This window comes from Zootoca vivipara, chromosome 5 (genome assembly GCF_965207765.1).
Source record: "Zootoca vivipara chromosome 5, rZooViv2.hap1.1, whole genome shotgun sequence".
Taxonomy (NCBI): Eukaryota; Metazoa; Chordata; class Lepidosauria; order Squamata; family Lacertidae; genus Zootoca; species Zootoca vivipara.
In genome coordinates this window covers 58,982,908-59,003,946 of record NC_142588.1, presented here as the reverse complement: position 1 = coordinate 59,003,946, position 21,039 = coordinate 58,982,908, and the positions used below count along the sequence as shown (strand labels likewise).

The 21,039-nt window shown below is 42.7% G+C and overlaps 1 protein-coding gene across 7 annotated transcripts in view; it reads right to left on the bottom strand.

The window, feature by feature from the left end:
* VPS8 (VPS8 subunit of CORVET complex) overlaps window positions 1-17,989 on the bottom strand; it is an 88,512-nt gene extending 70,523 nt beyond the window's left edge. The window contains exons 1-13 of one of the 7 annotated variants that reach the window (XM_035133325.3): window positions 17,859-17,989; window positions 16,136-16,384; window positions 14,285-14,353; window positions 13,765-13,895; window positions 13,274-13,367; window positions 12,515-12,547; window positions 10,363-10,417; window positions 6,326-6,450; window positions 4,318-4,404; window positions 3,134-3,201; window positions 1,543-1,696; window positions 1,393-1,452; window positions 511-618 (exon numbers count right to left, since the gene is read on the bottom strand). In XM_035133325.3, coding sequence (XP_034989216.3) covers window positions 511-618; window positions 1,393-1,452; window positions 1,543-1,696; window positions 3,134-3,201; window positions 4,318-4,404; window positions 6,326-6,450; window positions 10,363-10,417; window positions 12,515-12,547; window positions 13,274-13,367; window positions 13,765-13,895; window positions 14,285-14,353; window positions 16,136-16,294 — 1,143 coding nt within the window. In that variant the 5' untranslated portion in view covers window positions 16,295-16,384; window positions 17,859-17,989. Of the gene's footprint in view, window positions 1-510; window positions 619-1,392; window positions 1,453-1,542; window positions 1,697-3,133; window positions 3,202-4,317; window positions 4,405-6,325; window positions 6,451-10,362; window positions 10,418-12,514; window positions 12,548-13,273; window positions 13,368-13,764; window positions 13,896-14,284; window positions 14,354-16,135; window positions 16,385-17,217; window positions 17,785-17,858 lie in introns of those variants that run through there. The other 6 variants (XM_088669727.1, XM_060274613.2, XM_060274614.2 and 3 more) reach the window with 6 other exon arrangements.
* Between the last annotated feature and the right edge of the window lie 3,050 nt (window positions 17,990-21,039).

Here is a 21,039-nt window from a genome sequence, read left to right as displayed (position 1 = left end):
TCCCTAGCTAACAGGATCAGTGGTGAGGGATGATGGGAATTGTAGTCCAAAACATCTGGAGGGGCTGAGTTTGGGGGTGCCTGATCGAGCTCATGGGCAGCTTACAATTGTGCTACCTTCAGCTGTGTTTTCATCTAACACCCGCAGAGAACTTTTTAAATTTGCCAACGTTTTTCATGATAGCTGGTGATCAGCTTGTGTGTGTTTTACTGTATTATATTTGTTGAGAACAGCTCTGATATATATTTTTAATGAAATTATGGTATACAAATAATTCAGGAAATAAAGAAGAGTGGTTCCCACTAATCCTAATGTACACTCAAGTGAAAATCAAACTGAACAATTAGATACTTTGGCTTTTTAAACAGACTAGTAAGCCGAGAAACTCATCTACAACACAACTGTTGCCATCCTACAGTCTGAGCTTCCATAAGTTAATGACCAACTACTCTGAGGGAATATGTATTTAAAAAGCAACTCTCCAAAGCTGATTGATAAAATGAACCTTACCAGAAGGAAATGGACAACATCTCCTCGGCAGAAGGCAAGCACGGGATTCACAGATGTCTGTACAGCAACAAAATACCATGCTAGCAATGGAACACTGGATGGGTCCATCTGAAGATGAAAATATACTGGATTATTAGCACCAAGTAAATGAAAGAAAAAGGACTGGCTGTAGGGGGGGGGGAGTACTGGTTTGAAAGTGAAACATACTGGTCTAATTTAAACTCAATTTACAAAAAGATTTGCTGATTCAACTAATGCTATAGTCATGCTCTTTACTAAATATATAAAAAAATACTTTACTTTTCAAAGCTTTATAAAGATGTAATCAGCTTGAAATGTACAACATTAGCATCTCCAGTCCTTGCAGAGGTGGGTACACTTAAGCCTACTGATTTCAATAGTCTTAGGTATGCCTAATTTGGCAAAGAATTACTCCATCGGCACAGTGTGTGTTGTATAAAGTTCTTACAAGACAATGGAAGGCTGTGTTAGACATCCAAACTAAGGTTCTCCCCAAATAATCCTCAGGCCTGGCCTAGGACAATTTTCTGCCTTAGGCATCCTACCCTCTGTTCACATGTATAGAAGCAGCCTAGACCAGAAGTTGATTCAAGAAAGGAACGTTCTCCACTGGATGTGAAGGAGGCAGGCTAATTTTGGGGATGCAGGACAAGCCATGTGGCATACACAGCTCTGCCTTTCAACAGAGAGTAATGGCTGGGTGGAATGGGGCAGGATCAGGAGAAACAGTCGGAGTGGGAGGGGCTGACTCTATCACCCAATGCAGTTTCCTCCCTTTGCTTCTTGGTAAAGTTGACCCCAGTAACTCTCATGCCCCACCAGAGCACTTTGAACAATCGTGAATTTGTCAAAATTACTCACACGACCATATGGGAAAGTCATCCACACTTTCAAAGACGGTTTCAAGCCAATGACAAGAATCTGCAGGTAGAAATTAAAATAAGTAATAAACATTCTGCATTCGGCAATATTTCTTCCATTTTAAAACAGGATGCCTTGTGCAGAAGTCACCTTTGTTAAGGAAGCCATTGCTAGCAGGGAGTACTGGGTGATGGGATGGTCTCTCAGTTCAGCCTTTGCATGTAAAGGCTCAATGCAGCAGACTTCTCCCTTGGAACCACTGAACAAGCAGCGTGACTCGCATGTTCTCACACCCATGACTCTCCTGAGAATCAAGTAAAAGGACATAAACAAACAGTGGCAATTTACAACGGTGACTTGTGTGTATAGGAATATGCATATACAATTTAGCTTTCAAAAGTGTTGCATGTACTGGTAATTCCAGGAATGGCTTTTAACAACTGCATTTGCAAATCCGGCACAAATGATACTGACCAGCAGAGCACCTGAGATTTTTGTTTTCTGTAGCGACTTTTTACACTTGATGGGTCTCAGCACAGAAGCAGCTACAGAGATCACTGGCAAGAAACAGAGCTAGTATAGAAACAATTCCTCAGCAGCTTCTGGCACAGTAATAAGCACCCATAAATAGAATTTATATTGTTGTTTTTACTGTGTTTGTGTTTTAGTTGCTATTTGCCAGAGTCTATCAAGATGGAACAGATTAGAAATCTGAACAGAGTTTGCCTTACTAGATTTGGGAGCAGGGGGAGAGTTGCTAAGTATGAATGTTATAAGATCTGAAGCTACTGCTGGATGTGAAGTTACTGGATATTCAGTGGGTGCACTGGTGAACTTTGTGCACAACTTAAATTGTGATATACATTAGATGGATTTTTAAATGTTAAACTTGTATTGTTACATTGCAGTTATATTATAATTTTCATTATGTATCATGGTTATTATGCTACAGCTTTGAGCACAGGTTTATTTGTGGAAAAAGCAGTAAATTAATTAATCAATAAACTAAGACTACCCTTCACCATCACAAACACTCTCAGAAAATACATCAAGGTTAACAAGTGTTTTAGTAGGTCAAATTATCCAACTCAGGCCCCAATTACTTACACCCATGTAAAGCACTGCATAGGAAGCTTGCGACAGATCATAGATCCCAAGCACATCTACACACAGCAACTTACATAAGTACATACATTTATATTCTCCTCCAAAAAGCTTGAAGCTCTGATAGAGTTCTATACCTCCGCCAATTTCATCCTCACAACAACCTTCTAAGGTTAGGCTGGGAGACAGTGACTGGCTCATGGCCACCCAGTGAAATTTGTGGCTTAGTGGAATTTGAACCAGAGTCTCCCCAGTCCTAGCATAACAACCCAATAATTACACCAGACTTAGCCCACTGCTTCTGAAGCTGGGGGTTCTGCATACTCCCATGATGAACAGCCATGGGCATTGTGAGCTAAAATCAAGTAATATGCTAGTCTGACACAAACATACCTTCTATGTGGGGATTTTGAAACATAAAAAGTAGTCCCAAATCTTTGACACTCTCCGATCAGTAATGAAAAGGGGATACTCAATAGAGAACTAGGCCTCAAAAGCCTCTAGTGTTTTTCCTCAGTCTGTTCAACTTGAAATCTTGAGCACAACCTGGTGTTTGAAATGCTGCACTTCAAGCCCTTAGAAAAGATTTCATTATAAAGGTTCTATTTTCAACAATGTTAAACCCACAGATTCTTACCTGAAAGAGAGTTCGAATACTGAGCCTCCACTGTCATTGCAAATCGCTAGAGTTGGATCATCTGTAAACTGAACAGAACATTATTTTTTGCCCCTCACGTGTATCTTCTCAGCAACTTTTAAAACTTCATTTCATTAACATTACCTCACTTCTTGGGCACTTCTCTAGATCAGATGGATGGGAGGTAGCCTGCTCTTAATGGGGTTACATTCCCTCTAAAGAAGCGGTTACACAGCTTAGAGGCATTTCTGCACCAACTGCTGTCGCTTGAGGCTCAGGTGGCCTCAGTGGCTCAAGAGTGCCTTCTATCAGCTTCTGCTGGTGGCCCAGTTTCACTGCTATCTGGACAGGGATAGCCTAACCTCTGTTATCTTTGCTCTGGTAACCTCTAGGTCAGATTATTGCAATGTGCTATATGTGGGGCTGCCTCTGAAGACAATTTGGAAAGTTCAGCTGGTGCAGAATTTAGCGGCCAGGTTGCTTACTGGGGAAAGACCTGGCCTGATTGCACCGGCTGCTAATTAGTTTCCAGGCCCAATTCAAAGTGCTGGTTTTGACCTATAAAGTCTTAAAGGGATCAGGAGGACCACGGTTCCTCAAGGATCGCCTCTAGCCCTATGAATCAAACCAGACCCTGCGATCATCATCTGAGGCCCTTCTTCATGTGCCCTTCTTCATGTGCCTCACTGCTTGTAGAATGCTCTCGCCTGGCACCATCATTATATATTGTTAGGCACCAGGCAAAAGCTTTCTTCTATAACCAGGCCTTTGATCTTTAACTATCTGTGGCCTTTCAGAAGCGGTGGGATATTTTTAATGTACAGTGGTACCTTGAGTTTTACAAACGCCTCAGATTACAAACGCTTCAGGTTACAAACTCCGTTAACCTGGAAGAGTTACCTCGAGTTGAGAAATTTGCCCCAGGATGAGAATGGAAATTGTGTGCCAGTGGCACGGCGGCAGCAAGAGGCCCCATTAGCGAAAGCACGCCTCTAGTTAAGAAGAGTTTCAGGTTAAGAACAGACCTCTGGAACGAATTAAGTTCGTAACTAGAGGTACCACTGTACTGCTCTTTCCTATGCAATTCAAATTTTGAGGTAAGAAATGCAGGTGCTGTATTAGGTGTGCACAATTTTAGTGCAGCCAACACAGCTCACAAAGCAGAATTAATTAATATTTCTTACCTTAATGTGCAAAATTGCTGTTCCTGGAGGATGAGCATCTGTTATTGATCTCAAAAGCTTTCCACTAGCCAGATCCCACATTGTAATCTATAAGTAAAAGACCATTAATTTTCTCTAATACAAGCCTGAATTACTAAAGCATGAAGACATCTATGAAATATTTGCCAACCATCTTCTTGTGTAATCAAGTATTATTCAATTATTTTGTCCTACTTTTCCAGGCACAGAGTGTATTTCACATTTTATAAAGTTTTAGAGAACAAAGGTCTAATTCAGACATCACACTTCCCCACTGCCATGGTTTGGGAACTGGGAGCGGACTCCTCCCCCAGGGATGCCAACTTGAATAAAATATGGAGGGGGGGTCATGTAAGCCCCACTGCATAATTGACCGCATGACACGGTGCTTGCACACCATTTGAATGGCAGCCCATTAACTTGGGGGGGGGGGCAGGCCCCTCAAAAAAATTGAGAGGGGGCCTTTAGGAGATGGCTCCTATGTCCTCCCCTCCTCTCCGCTCTCTCCTGGTTAGCAGTAACTATCCTGACTGCAAAGTTTGAGCTGGCATGATTAACAAAAATTACTGCTAAGCACATTTTGAGAGCAAATGGGGTCTAATCCTGGTTTCAAACTCTGGTTTGAAAGCTAATTATGGTTAAGAGAAATTAGGTTTACACTGGTCAGGCATGATTGTAAACTACTGTTGGTAACAACAAGAAAAGGAAGGGCTGTACGAGCCAAGGGGGGTGCAGCAAAAGGGTAGGGAAGGCCACAAAGTTTTCTTAATTGCCATATCACATCTAAACTGCACTATGGCTTGTCCATCAGTTTAAAAGCAGAAGCTTCCTCCCACCAGCTTAGCCAACGTGATTGAGCAAGACTGCCAAGACTGCTCACTCCTAATTTCCAAAATAATGAACATGATTCTATCTATCTATTCTTTGAAAGTTTTACTAGGAACTGAAATATAGTTTACACAAAATAAACAAATAAAATGGATGTTGTTTTCTCCCATATGACATTTTTACTGAGAAAATCAAAGCTAGACTTAAACAAAAGCTGAATTTTCTGGCATTAAAATAAGGCCTCACAGTACATAGAAGTACTACATGGGGTACATATATTGCTTACTCATCTACAGTATATCATATTTGGGGACATCAGGCTTCTCTCTACAATAAGCCACAGTAGAAAGTAAGTATCTATGGAGATAACAAAAGGTGTAAATAGAAAATCATCGCTCTCCAGAACCAAATAAGAAGAGCCCAGCTAGATCAGCCCAAAGGCCTATTGAGTTGAGCATTCTGTTCTAATAGTGGCCAACCAAATACCCATAGGAAGCCTGTGAGCAGAACCCGAGTGCAATAGCAGTCTCCTCACTTGCGATTCCCAGCAGCTGGAATTCAGAGACACTGCCTTGGACAGCGGAAGCAGAACAAAGTCATCGCAACCAGTAGCCATTGATTACAGGCGTCCCCCCCACTTACACACAACCACATAGATGTGTGGTGCTGGGAAATAATATAATAATTCAGTTGAAAGCCAGAAATGGCGGGAGAGAACTGGAGAGTCCTCATAGCTCATGAAGAGACCCTCCCTGAAGCCCGAAGAGGACAACGGTGAAGGCAGAGGAATCCCCAAAGAGACTGGAGGTGCAGCGGGGCTTTGCTTACACTGCTCAACCTCTCCGCCTAATAGCTGGTGTGCAGGGTGGCGCAGCAGCTCCTGTCAGCCCCAGAGCTTCAATTCTAGTTGTGGATATTTTTGGATACAGTGTTTTTGGTATGGATTGGAAGAAGAACAGCAGAGCAGACATTTAAAGGGTGTTTTTAGAGGATGCTCCACCCAATTTCACTTATGCGCGCGGGGGCCTGAAACGTAACCCCCCGGTAAGTGGGGAGTCGCCTTACGTCCAATCCTTTGCACATCTACCTTGGGGTACACAGAACACAGCTGGACTTACTTCTGAGTAAGCATGCACAGTATTGTGCCACATATCAATCTTACCTGTCCTTTTGCAAAACCACACAGAAGTCTTGAACAATCATTGTTGATGCTAAGAGCAGATATAGCCCCATACTGTGCTCCAACTGCAGTACTGCCCAAGCAAAGCCGAAGAGCCTGGTTAGGGTCTAAACACAAAGCATGCCTAGTTAACATATGGGTACATCAACACCACAGATCAGCACATCAATCCTAGAATCAAGAGTAATTCTACACATCATGAATTGGCTCATTTCAGACATCACATTTTCAATCGTTCAACCCATGATATGGAGAACTAGCAACAAACTGTGGTCTCTCATCCTCATCCTTCCTTTCCGAGTTTACATAATCATGATTACTTGTGACACCTAAATTGGGTGTAACACGCTTACAATTCACCAGGAGAAGGTGGTGAAGAAAGCTTTAGTGGAGAGTGAAAAATGAGGAGCAACCCCTTATGTGATTTTGAACACAGAATTTAAAACTCTAACAGGGAAGAGGAATGGCACCCAATGAAGCCCACAAAGGAGCAACATGGCCAGCACTATAAAGGGAAGGATAAGCCAAATAAAATAAAAATAAAACAACATTTATAGCAGCAAGAAGAAAGGAGACAGAAGTAGGTCAATAATAAAGTGAAGAGATGACACAACAAAACACTTTAGTTCTTTCAAGAGAAAGATTATATTTTAGAAATTTAATACCAAAAGGCTAGAGAATAATAGAAAAATGGAGAGTAGAATAAAAGCTATGCCTCAATTATAAGCTTGAGGGGAAGAATAGAACAGAAAATTATTTTGCTATGGCCACCATGTTTTCCTCCCAAAATGCCATGGAAGCACACTGCACTGAGGGAATTTCAAAGTCACAAACATGGTAGCAGGCTGCCAATGGACAATATCTGCTGTTGGCACTACCACCATCACATATTATGTAAAATATATTTTTTAAAATGAAAAATACAAAATCCTATAGGTCAAGATAAGCAGTTCCCCCTCAACCCCATGCTCGTTTGGAAGCAAGATTACATACACACAAATATATGAGAATGAAGATCACCAAACATCCTTATTTTAGTTCAGCAGCTCTCTAGAAACTGGTTAGACTCTCTAGTCAAAAACTGTAAGTGCCCCAAGGCTACTTGAGTTTCTTATCCATTTTCAGTACATGATACTTGCTTCTACTAATGTGATCAGACTTGGGTTTATGCCCAAGTATTTTAAACTTGTATGCATGCTAAATGTTGTATTAAAAAAAAAAACGTTTGACAGCAGCAGCAGCAGCAGCAGCTACAAAACATCCACTTTAAAAGTGGATTGGAGGAAGTAAAAACTAGGTATATGGCCTCAAACTCTTTTGAAAAATAAAAAAAATTCATAGGCTGATCTTTGAAGGATGTCAATACAGCAATAGGCGGTGAACAGGATGTTTTGCAACCTTGTGAATGCATAAAGTCTGTAGTGGAAGGATATGTTTTTACCTATTATTTGTAATTTAGCAACACCCAGATTCATTTACACTGTTGCAGCACAATAAAACACCACACATTTAAAAAATAAATCCAGAAAGCATGGGCCAAACACATGCTGACAGGTCTATGCAGTTTAAAATTCCCTTGGGAAGCCAGTCACTTTAATTTTTTTATGTTGCTGTGCACACCTCTAATGTTTTGTGAGCAAGTGGTGTATAAATACTTTTATAAATGAATTAAGTTAATTGTATTTACCACAGAGCATGCTCTTTAAAAATCAAATCATCATTTCACACACATTATATCTCTGCTTCAAGTATTCAAAACAAAAAATAAAAAAATTCCTTCCAGTAGAGACCAACTTAGAGACCAACAAAGTTTGTCATTGGTATGAGCTTTCGTGTGCATGCACACTTCTTCAGATACACTGAAACAGAAGTCACCAGACCCTTATGTATCGTATAGTCAGAAGGTGGGGAGGGGTATTACTCCCTCCTTTTGGTGGGAGTGGGTGATTGGCTGATAGGAGTGGTAAACCTGTTAACGACTGCAATTAGTCTTGCAGGAAAAAGCAAGGGGTGAGGTGCTAAAGAAAGCTTTACACAGGATCTGGTGACTTCTGTTTCAGTGTATCTGAAGAAGTGTGCATGCACAGGAAAGCTGATACCTATGACAAACTTAGTTGGTCTCATAGGTGCTACTGGAAGGAATTTTTTTATTTTTTGTTTTGACTACGTCAGACCAACACAGCTACCTACCTGCTTCAAGTATTATTATTATTATTGATTCTATGGATTGATACGGTACTATTCATTCATTCAGTTATATGAAAGAAAGAAAGAAAGAGCGAGCCAGGGAAGCAAACACATCTACAATTTTTAAGAACAGTTACAGTTAAAAACATTATTTTATCCAGTGACTTCAGAGTTGCCAGGAACAGGTATCCTTCAGCCACCTAAGTAAGCCAAAATGTTTTCAAATTCCTTCTGAAGATTAACGATGAAGGCAGACTCACCTCACTAGGGAGGGCATTCCACAAATGGTGGACCACCACAGAAAGGGAGAGCTCAATATCACATTGCCACCCACCCACCATCCTGCGAATGTACCCATGAATGATTTCCATGCTCTTACCAGGTCACCATTCACTAGTCATCTATCTCTCACCAAGAGGCTGGGTTAGGCACATGCACACCTTCCTAGTTGTTTCTGCCTCTCACCCAGGAATCAACCCAGTCAGATATACCAGGGTGGGGGGGGGCGGGGGGGATGTCCTCAGCCATCCCTACTACAGACTTTAAAAATGCAAGTTATTTGGCTGAATTTGCTTAACCACACAGACTTCCCAACCTCATCATTTTAATTAGCTGTGAGGTTCAGGATCACCCCCACCTTGCCAAAGCCTCTAGAGAGGAAGAGTCTCCTCAAGACAGATGGTGGAAGAAGAGGAAAAGGCAGGTGGAAAAAGCAGTAACACCGTCAGAGGTGGCAGGCAGTCAGTTTCCTCAAACAAATGCCAGCAAACCTCAATGAACTGAAGCAACGTTGTAAAGAAGAGCAGGCCAAAATTCCTCCACTATGATGTGAGCAGCTGACAAAACCACAAAGAAAACAATTGCTTCAAGTTATTGCTGCTAAAGGTGGTTCTACAAGCTATTGAATCATAAGGTGTACTTAAGTTTTCCACACATGGCTTCTCCATTTTGCCTTTATTTTTGTTAAATAAATCATGACATGGTGTAATATGTCATGTGTTGTTCATTTGAGGTTGTATTTACCTAGTTTGAAGACCTGCTAAGGAACAGGTGATTGTTATTATGTCCTGATAATAACACAGAATTCAAAGGGTGTACTTTCTTTTCCCCATGACTGTATAGGTGGTTATTGAATATGTTCTAGTTGGAGACCAGAACCTCTTGCCAGAGTGGTAATCAAAGCTATGATGTATTAAAAGCTACAGACAAAATATTTGTCTCTTCTTCAGAGGAGTTTCCCAGGACAGGAAATAGCTTCAGGTTTTTCTGTGAACTCCTGCACCCTAAAATTACATTGTGAACATATTGTCCAGACCTTCAGTAAGTGGTATACAAACGCCTCCAATAAATATAAATGTAATCTGTCATATCAGAATTCAGAGCATAGTTGTGGCACAGTTTTAAAATGTGGAGCTGTTCATGCAAGTTACATGCACAATGCAACGGTACTATACCTTTGCCTTCTCAGTCCATGAGGAAAAAAGTTGAGAGAGAAAGAAAAGCCAGAAGTCAATAGGGAAGAAAAATACCCAATAAAATGATTCTGTTCAGCAAGAGGCTATCTCAAATTAGTTTCTGCTGGTGGCGGGGTAGGGGGGCAACAGGCGAAATGCCTGTCAATTTATTTGTAATATGAGGCGAAAACAGCATATCCAGGCAACACTTCCTTCAAATGCCATATAGAGAACCAAGTAAAAAAACCAAAACCCTACCTTATTTTTTTTAATCCAGAAAAACTGCAAGTCAGGATCATTTACATAGAATATGCCACAGAAATCAAATTCAAAGTGGTTTTCTGAAGTTTAAGTAGTTCAACAGGTACCCTTGCTTACCAAATATCAGTGCCAGTCCATGGGATGTTCCCACTGCTATGAGACTTGAGACTGCCTAAACAAAGCAAAGCCAAGGGAAAGCATTAGGACACTTGAAAACATGGCAAACAATAAGCAATAACCCCAAAGTAGCAATCAGATTGCCAAAGTTTTAAATAAGCAAAATTGAAACTAGAAACTAACCCTAAAAGGTTATGCACCCATGGAGTAGGTTTCTATAAAGGACTCAGAGGAAGCCGTATCAGAAACACTTGCTGACCAAATGACTAAAAGTTATTTCACAAGAAGAACTGATCCAAGTGACCTTTATATTTGGAACAGGTGACTGACTGGATTATCATCATCATTATCATATACATTAGGTGGCACTTAGACTTCCTGATTTTTCATTAAGCCTACTCATTGGCCTGTGTAAAAAAACTGGGCTCATGTATTCCCCTTTCCTCCTCCAGTGCCTCTAGAAGGGAAAAGAAAGGATATTTTCACTTTAATGTAATCATAGTTTAGCATTACAGCCAAATACTAAACTGTGATTAATCTTAACTGTAGCTTATTGAAACAAGCCAACTTCATAAACCATGGGTTGGAATAACCTAATGAGCCCCATTATAGCAGAAGCCCTGCATAAGGACTTCCATTTGTGCAACATGGCTTCCCTCCTTGCTCTCTCTGTGTGCCTGAAATTGGCTCTGGAGGTGTCAGAGCCTCCAGAACAGCACACAGGGGAAGGAGACAGAGGCAAGCTGCAAGGCTTGTACAAACATTCATTATAGCACAACAATAAATCCCACCCCATGATTTTAAGTTGGGTTGCTTCAGTAAACTATGGTTAAGGCCATAGTTGTAGGCCAGATGTTTTGGCCTACAACTCCCATGATCCCTAGCTAACAGGACCAGTGGGTCAGAGATGATGGGAATTGCAGTCCAAAACATTTGGAGGGCCGAAGTTTGGGGATGCCTGGTTAAGGCTAACTCCAGATTGACCAGGTAATACCAAACTCAGATAAAAGAGGTTAATTAAAAGCAAGAGTATCCCATTTCTTTCTCATGGCTAAGGAGCCCAAGCCTGGCAACCCATAGCTTAGCTTTACACCCAAATGTTGCTTATCACAACTACTGCAAGGGTTACTGGAGTACCAGATTGTGTGCTCTGCTTTGGGTGGGTTTCTTTGCTTATTTGTATTGTGAGTGGAACAGTGTGTGTATGTTTACATTGCAATGTAGCTGAAACAAATTCCTTTTTTTTTTAGTGTTACAGCTTTTACAAAATAAAGTCATTACCATTGCGAAATAAAACATTACCAATTTTACAGTTTCTTGTCTCTTTTTCTTAGTTCATTTGCTCTAATCCTGATTCCTAAAACAAGTTGAACTAAAGAATTAATCTCTCTCTTGATGCTTCCACCGCCAACACATAGTTTCTACAACATATCATATTCATCCTATAGTTTATCAATTCATATTCGTACATCTGACTTCCAGTCGCTATCTGCTGTGTGTCTCCTTTGGTTCCCCTATGTACATTCCCTTCTCCTCGAATTCCTATTAATTCTTTTGTACACACTAACGCTGATCATACCCTTTTGTCTGAGTTATTGATAAGTACCAATCATTCTACGGCTGCCTTGAAGATTTCGTCATTACTGTAGTGTTCTAGTAAATATTTTCTAAATTTTTCCCATTTTCCCATAAATTTTTGTTTCGAATTTCCCCTTAATTTATCGGTTAATTGAGCCATATCAAGAAATTCTAATAGCTTCGTTCGCCATTCTTCAACTGAAGGGATTTTATCTCCTTTCCAATTGGCTGCTATCAGCAGGCGCCCTGCCGCCGTTGCGTATAAAAAAATATCTCTATACTTTTTCAGCAAGTACTTTTTCATTCCAAGTATGTTTCATTACTTTTTCATTCCAAGTATGTTGGAAAATTTACTTGGCCAATAACAAATTATTATTATTATTATTATTATTATTATTATTATTATTATTATTTTGTTATATGGATTATTCACATTTATTCATTCATTCTATATGGTAATACAAATGAAATAGTTTTGGAAAGAAACAGGGTCTGCAAAAATACTGTATCTAGGAGCAAGGCTTTAAGAACGTCAAAAATGAAACAAGCGTTGTATAATTACTCATAAACTTACAATTGCAGTGGGTAAGCCAGCATCCACTTTGGCCTAAAAGAGAAATATATATTATGCAACTAGCATCAATCATCATAAGTGTGAAACACAAAATAATCCACATGTCAGATATAATCATGTGAGGCTTCCCAACTTGCCATTTGAAACAACAGAATCATAGAATTGTAGATTTGGAAGGGTCTTGGGGGTCATCTAGTCCAAACCTAAGCCTACACTTTCCACTCCAGAGTGGATTTTGCTTTTCCCACAGATGGAAAATACCCCAAAGCTACAAAATGCAGGGGCTAGAAGCATCCTCCTCCTGGGTTTACCATTATGTGTGACCATTACCAGTCTGGAGTTAAAAGGAACTCGCACCCAGTCCTAAAATCACCCAGAGAATCAGTTTTTTCAGGATTCTCAAACTAACACTTGCGAGTTTACCAGAGCTCTTTTTAATCCACATGACAGTCAGATATAACACTAGAACGCTTTGAGGTTTGTTTGTTTTTACAATCAAGTGGTATATAAATGTTATGAAATAAATAAAATAAAGAGAAATAAATAATAGAAACAGAACACGAGGCAGTGGAAGAGTGTGCGTGACCCCATATCCAAACCCCTAGACCCCAGTTAGTTGTAGACTAGGAAAACAAACTTCATGTTTATCCTTTTCTACCTGCTGCATGAATATCATAAGAGTACCACCTAACTATTGTCTCTTCTGACTTGTGTACCGCCCATGTTGTTCCTCTGCCTAAGTGGAGAAAAGCTACTTACCGCTGCAGATACTATTTGAGCAGAGATTCCTTTCAGAAGGGACAGCCGTATCACAGAGCCATGGATGGAGAAAGAATCACGAAGTTTCTTCTTCCTTTGTAAAGTAAGGACAATCTCTCAGAACTCTACATGTAGTTAAGAGCCCAGTGCTATAGTGAGAAACTGCTAGATGAGGGGCTAAAGTCCCACCATGCCAGCAGAACACCAGATACACTATTGCCATGAGACATGTAACAGTGCAACACAACAGATACGTCAGCTCAGAAGGCCACCAGTGGAGTGGAGTTGTGAGGACGTGAGTGGTACAGGAGAGGAGGGCACTTATGCCATTTCCTACACCCCCTCATTCAACTGCCCTACCTCCTCTCCCATGGTGGGGCACAAGTTGCCAACTCTTGCTTGCCAATCCTGTGCCCTATGCAGTGAGTTCTTGGTGACCGTCAATGATGGCATCTATCACAAAGGATAGGAATTTGCCCACAAACAGTTACCTTTTCAGGTGTGTTCTATCGCCGCTGTCAGAGCTCGCTACAGATGAAGTATCATATGAGTGAGTGTCAATGTTATCGATATTTAGAAGGGAAGGATCCTCAAGAACAAATGGCTCTTCTTCATCATCAGTCTAAGAAAAGAGACAGAAATAACACAGCTGGCCAACCATGCTATATCCAGCCTTGCAATGCACTAATATAACTTACAGCAGTATTGCCTTGGTTTGCCAGGTGCCAGTTAGGCATGGTATTAGACAGGGATGAAAGACAGACTTTGCTCAAAGATTGCTGAATAAAATTCTACAGGTGGGTTCAGAAAGGCACACACACAGAGAAAAGAACACACAATGCCAATTAAACAGCTTTGCCAATTTTTAGAGGAGCTTGGTCCCATTTTCCAAGGTAGTTTAAGAGCAGTGTCATGTTATGATAAATTGGTCTGTGAGCAATTGCACATTTGCATTTTGCTCTTCCAGCACAGTATGCAAATAAGGGTTTTGTACTACCCTGCTCAACTCACCTCATTTAAAATACTTTCCAGTGTTGGGGGAGTATCAACCTGAGGAATATCAAACTCCTTGTCATCTATCTATATCAAAAAAAGAAACATTTTTAAGCTTCATCATAAAGATGCTGCTGACCACTTTTGACAGTGAAATGCTTCATGCTCCTAACCACTCTTCCCTGCGTGCTCTTTTCTGAAAACTGGTGCTTTCAAAAGGAAAATTTCAATTGGGAGTTACTGTACACACACTATGAAAAAAATGGGAATTTGATCAATGTAATGATCTAGGGCTGAACAAAAAGTTTAAATTCTATGGAAATACCAGACATGTGCAACAAAAAAATGCAGAAATCATAAACACAACATAAAACCCAGGACTTTCTGGTATTGAAAACACCAAAGCCTGAAGGTGAGAACCAGAAAAAGGATGACCATGTCCATCTTTCCCCTCTTTTGCAGCAGGATGGCACTTTAGGAACTGGAACTGTAGTGCTCCATTGCTCAATCCCTGTTTAGCTGCTGTATAAGCACTTCCAAAAGTCTGCATCTGAATGCCCCCAGGAGCTACATAAGGTGGGGTATGAATGGGTAAAGACAGCAGCAAAAACAGGGGTCACGGACCCTGCACGACTGCCCAGCTGTCAAACACCTTAGGTCACAATGATGTCAAGTGATTGGGTGCTTTGACTTATATTGGGGGGGGGGGGAGTTAATCTTCCAGCACTCAGCCATCTTCATCTACATCAAAATAAGACAAGAGAACAACCCATACGATGTAATAAATCTACCCATTCAGCTACAAAAGCAGCCCAAAGCATGCTAGACACAGCATCTTAGAGCAGATAATAGATGACACAGTAGATGACTTCCACTCTGTAGTTTGTCTAATCTAATACTTTTCAGAAAAGCACTGTAGGCTTGATTTCTGATGCTTAAAAAGCACTCTGGCCACAAACCAGGGCCTCTTTTCCCTATAGCTAGAGGAGATACAAATTGTGTGTGTGTGTGTGTGTGTGTGTGTGTGTATCTCTTAAACAAGTTTCTGACACAAGTTTCTAGCAAGCTTCTGAAAGCGTATTCATTTCCCATACTATTCCAGAGAGTCCCTCTAACTCCAAGAGTGTTTTTTGGGGGAAGTACAAGGCGTATGACACAGGTGGCGCTGTGGGCTAAACCACAGAGCCTAGGGCTTGCTGATCAGAAGGTCAGCAGTTCGAATCTCTGCAACGGGGTGAGCTCACGTTGCTTGGTCCCAGCTCCTGCCAATCTAGCAGTTCGAAAGCACCTCCAAGTGCAAATAGATAAATAGGTACCGTTCCAAGCGGGAAGGTAAACGGCATTTCCGTGTGCTGCTCTGGTTCGCCAGAAGCGGCTTTGTCATGCTGGCCACATGAGCTGGAAGCTGTACGCTGGCTCCCTCGGCCAATAATGCGAGATGAGCGCCGCAACCCCAGAGTCGGTCACGACTGGACCTAATGGTCAGGGGTCCCTTTACCTTTACAAGGAGTATGAGGAGGCAGGAAAGCCCTGTTTCCCAAGTGGAGTTCTGACTGCACTTCTCTGGAACCAACCCACTGCAACTGCATGACTCAAACAATATATTAATGATGGTTCTACTTTTATGATCCAATCCAAAAATCTGAAGAAATAAAACTCGCATAAAAATATTTTGTGATTGTGTAAAGAGGTTGTTATGCCATGAACTTGAAACTAGCACCTGCAACATATTTTCTTTAATCCTGATTAGCTAACACTACAAAAGTAAATAGTAGCACATAAAAATGTATAATGTATAGTGAAGGACAGCCTCGTAACCAGAATGCAACAATTCATTCTTTAGACAAAAGACAGGCGGCAATGTCTTACCAGCTCACTCTTGGAGTCCAACTCTCTACTCAATTCAGTCACAGACAGCTTGGGGGAAGGGGCTTCCTGGCACAATGGCTGCTGACTTGATTCATCTGCCACAAAGGGACCTTGATCTTGGTCAAGGTTTTGACTCTCCATCTTCAGTTCATCTTCCATCTTTCCTGTTCCCAGGTGTCAAAAAGCAGCCACTTGATAGGAGGAGGGAAGTTTAAAGTACATCTGCTTCCAGAGCCCAAACACCTGTAACTGATATAGAATGGTTCACATGCCACATTTACAATAGGGATACATGGAAATCGTCAGAGAAAACCTGCAGCAGTGGACAATACTCAGACTACAAGTGAAAAGTCACGGCTAAGAACTCCTACTTAAACATGAGAGTGAGATTTCCACACAACTGCTTGACTTTTGTACTAGATCAAAAATATGGAAGTAACAGTAGCTATGTGTTATCCTAAGGCAGAAATGCATTGACATCAAAATGTCACAAGCCATACTGATATCCTCTCCGTGTCTGGATTACAACTCGTACCATTTAAGTTGCAAGCCATTTTGGAGGTCCTTGTTAGGGCCAAAAGGCAGAGTATGAATTCTTTTAGAACAGACTGCCACCATTAGATCATAGAACCATAGAGTTGGAAGGGACCATAAGGGTCATCTAGTCCAACCCCCTGCAAAACGGGAATATTTCACCCAATGTTGGGCTCCAACCCACAACCCTGAGATTAAGAGTCTCATGCCCTACCACCACTGACTGAGCTATCCCAGCTGCTGCCCTACATCACCCACTCGAACTCAGGATGCAAGGGAGAAACGTGCTAAGAGGAAGGCAGGCGGCACGCTTGGCAAATCCACACCGTGATCAGCTCCCGCCCAGAAACCAATGTCCCCACTGTGGAAGGACGTGTGGATCCAGAATTGGCCTCCATAGTCACTTACGGACTCATTGTTAAAACTGTGTTTATGGAAGACAATCTTACTCGGCTGCGAGTGATCGCCAAAGAAAGAAGAACAAACAAACTAGAAGGTGCCTACAATGGAAACTCTGGGACCTCCATTGAAACATAGGACTTTCTCACCGCATCATTCGCTTCCAAGTTCAATGACAGCTCAGAAACCTGCCATTAAGTCGGGAACGTCGGCCGTCCAGATGTTTTTCCGACTACAGATCCTATCATCCCTGACCAGCATCCCTGCTTTTGGCGTACAACCACCCAAACCTCCTTCTAAGGAAGCCTGAGGTTGTGCCATTTGCAGCAGTCAGTGCAAGAGCTTGGCCGCTTTTCAACATATTTACAATGAAGTTCCAAAGTGAGTGGGGGGGGGGGCGGCAAAGCACCCGAGAGAGCCCCACAGAGGCATATACAGTCACCCACCCAAAGGTGCCAGTTCTGGGAGCAAAGCCCCACAGCAGCCACCCCACAGGCTGGGAGAAGAGGGGTGTCCGGGGATTCCCTTCTCCGCCCCACAAAACCCAGGCGCTCTCCTCTATGACGCCGCAGCACAGAGCAGGATCGGGCCATGTTAGAAGCGGCAGGAATCGCCATGCCCAGGGACGGGGTTGCGGGGTTAGTCGGCCATTTACGGCCCCGTTTAGCAAGGGCTGCGCCCCACACAAGGCCAGCCAAACCGCCTGCTGCCGCTCCGCTGGGAAACTGGGATGCGCCCGCCCTCGGCCCCGCGACTCCTGAGCCACCAAGGCAAAGGGAACAAGGCTCACCAGCCCACATCTTCGGGGACGCCTTCGAAACGTCAACGATTCCGCGGACCACCACCCCCCTCGCCGCCGCCGCCTACTTCCGCCCGGCCCCAGCGCAGCTTCTCCGCCCGGCGTCTGCTTTAAAGGAGCCGCCCAAGCTCGGGCCAAGCGGGCCTTCGATCTCGCAGCGCCCCCTTCTGGCGCCAAAGAGAGATGCATCTGAGAGCGTAAATTCGCGGCTGCTGTTGTGGTTTTCAATTCAATACGATTTAAGGTTTCGGTGGGGTCCGCGTTTAAGCTGCTGCTCCGAGGTTCAACAACCTCAAATATGAAATGGAGCGGGGGGGGGGGCAGTTCATGTAATAGTGCATTCTTAACAGTTCCTGATTCAATATGTTCTGATAGAGAGGAGGCGACGTTGGATCCCTTAAATAAATGCGGGGGTGGGCCGGGGTGGGGGCTTTAGCCTGTAATACGAGTACATTAGATAAAAAGGATTTCCCTAATTGGCCGTTCATTTGCAGATTTAGATATACTGTATAATAGATATGCCTCCTCTAATGACAACTCGTGCTCATAATCTAAAAAACAAGTAAGAGGAAGAGGCAGTATATGGGTATTTTACGCCATTTATGATGGGATGACTGGGGGCTAATAGTTGCCAATGGGTAACAGTTGCAGAAGTGCTAAAGCTACATTGCTTTGCATGTAGAAGGTCCTATGTTCAATCCTGGCCATCTCCAGGTAGGATTGAAAAATGGGCCTATCTGAAACCCAGAAGAGCCACTATCACCCATCAATGTAAACAATACCAAGCTGGATGGACCATTGATTTAACTCAGTTATGGCAGCCTATCCATGGTGGCTAATGCACCCTGAGATTAAGGGGACGGAAAACAGGCAGGCGAACCAAAGGAAGGAATTCTAGTTTTGTCACAGTCCTCCACCCTGATTAAGTCTACAAACTTCCATTCTTTTGCATAGCATATGACCGGAGCTTATTTTTGCTGACAAAGTGAGAGACCAGAAGGCCCAGGGCATGGTTGGTTGGTTGGTTACAGAGTGGTGTGTGGATGTGGGTGGGTGTTGCTGGGTCAAATTAGGCATACTGGTTTGTATGCTGGTGGGGGGGATTTGTCATTGGTTACAGTTTAGAACAGGGGCAGGCAACCTAAGGCCCGTGGGCCGGATGCGGCCCAATCATCTTCCCATGAGTAGAATGGGCCCTTTTATTTAAAATGCACCTTTTATTTAAAATGCATCTCTGGGTTATTTGTGGGGTATAGGAATTTGTTCATTTTTTTTTTCAAAATATAGTCTGGCCCACCACATGGTCTGAGGGACGGTGGACCGGCCCACAGCTGAAAAAGGTTGCTAACCCCTGGTTTAGAACATGGGTAGGCAAACTAAGGCCCGGGGGCCGGATCTGGCCCAATCACCTTCTAAATCCAGCCCGTGGACAGTCTGGGAATCAGCGTGTTTTTACATGAGTAGAATGTGTGCTTTTATTTAAAATGCATCTCTGGGTTATTCGTGGGGCATAGAAATTCATTCATATTTTTTTTCCAAAATATAGTCCGGCCCCCCACAAGGTCTGAGGGACAGTGGACCAGCTCCCTGCTAAAAAAGTTTGCTGACTCCTAGTTTAGAACAGCACTGATGCTTCAGCAATAAGGCAACTCAAGCTGGGAGTTTATGCAAGATCTGAAGCTCCACCCCTTCCTGCCTCTAAGTCAGGCCCTGATCCAGGAATGTGCTTCCACCCACTTCCCCTTCTTCTCAAGTAGCTTCTCATGCATCTAGCTGATATTCAGGCATCCCAGGCAGCTGATCCTAGGACAGGAATGTCAAGATACAGCAGCTGAATGCTCACATTGTTATGGATACTAACCACGTGGTTGGTGATGCTGCTCCATTCTGCGCTTTCTGGAGTGGCGTTTTCCTCTCTACAACTTTTATGGTAGGAGTGTACAAGATACCAATTAAGATACTAAGATACACCTTTGTATGTTACATTCTAAGGCAGGGGTTCCCAACAAAATTTTCTCGAGGACCCCTCATCGAGCCGCTATTGTGACAAGGACCCCCATTAATTCCTAATCCTAAAATTAAAAAGTGAGAGCCAAATTAAGAGTCTTTTTATATTTTATATTTATACGTTTTTTACAGTTCTTCCTCTTCATCTGTAGACCTTTGTCGTTTTAATGAACCACTTTTTAACCAATGGTCCATTTTTAACTACGCAAACTGTAGCTTCCGCGAAAAACAACGCTTTGTTTACAAACACTACTGTTTTGCAAAGAGGCAGCTCGTGCCAGGGAGGAGGGAGGGGAATGAAGAAGACAGGGTACCTGCGCAGTAGCGCACAAATGAAGCCGACGCGTGCAAAGCATCTTGGGGAGGTGAGCGTTAGTAGAATGCACGCGCTGCCTCTTTGCAAAACAGTAGTGTTTGTAAAGCGCCACCTAACGGCATATAGCAGAACTACTGCCTCTATCTAATTCTAGTTTTGCGCTAGACTCTGCTCATGCAGGAAGCGGCCAAAACAAAAAATCTGTTATCATACGAAATATATTTAATATATTTTTTATTCTAATAGCATCTTGCGGACCCCTCTGGCATAGCTCGCGGACCCCTGGGGGTCCCCGGACCACCTGTTGGGAACCACTGTTCTAAGGAGCGTGCATGGTATCAGCTAAGGTTAAAGGTACTAACTAGTTCAATTAACTGGAATTAATTCCCACTGAACTCATTGAGTCTTATTTGGTAGTAGGATTATACAATGTCAGTTATGATGCTGCATCCTGGTTAGACTGCTATTCCTTCCCATTTGGAGGGCGCTGTGGGCTAAACCACTGAGCCTAGGGCTTGCTGATCAGAAGGTTGGCGGTTCGAATCCCTGTGACGGGGTGAGCTCCCGTTGCTTGGTCCCAGCTCCTGCCAACCTAGCAGTTCGAAAGCACATCAAAATGCAAGTAGATAAATAGGAACCGCTATAGCGGGAAGGTAAACGGCGTTTCCATGTGCTGCTCTGGTTCACCAGAAGCGGCTTTGTCATGCTGGCCACATGACCTGGAAGCTATACGCCGGCTCCCTCGGCCAATAATGTGAGATGAGCGCGCAACCCCAGAGTCGGTCACGACTGGACCTAATGGTCAGGGGTCCCTTTACCTTTACCTTTATGGTAAAAGTAAAGGACCTC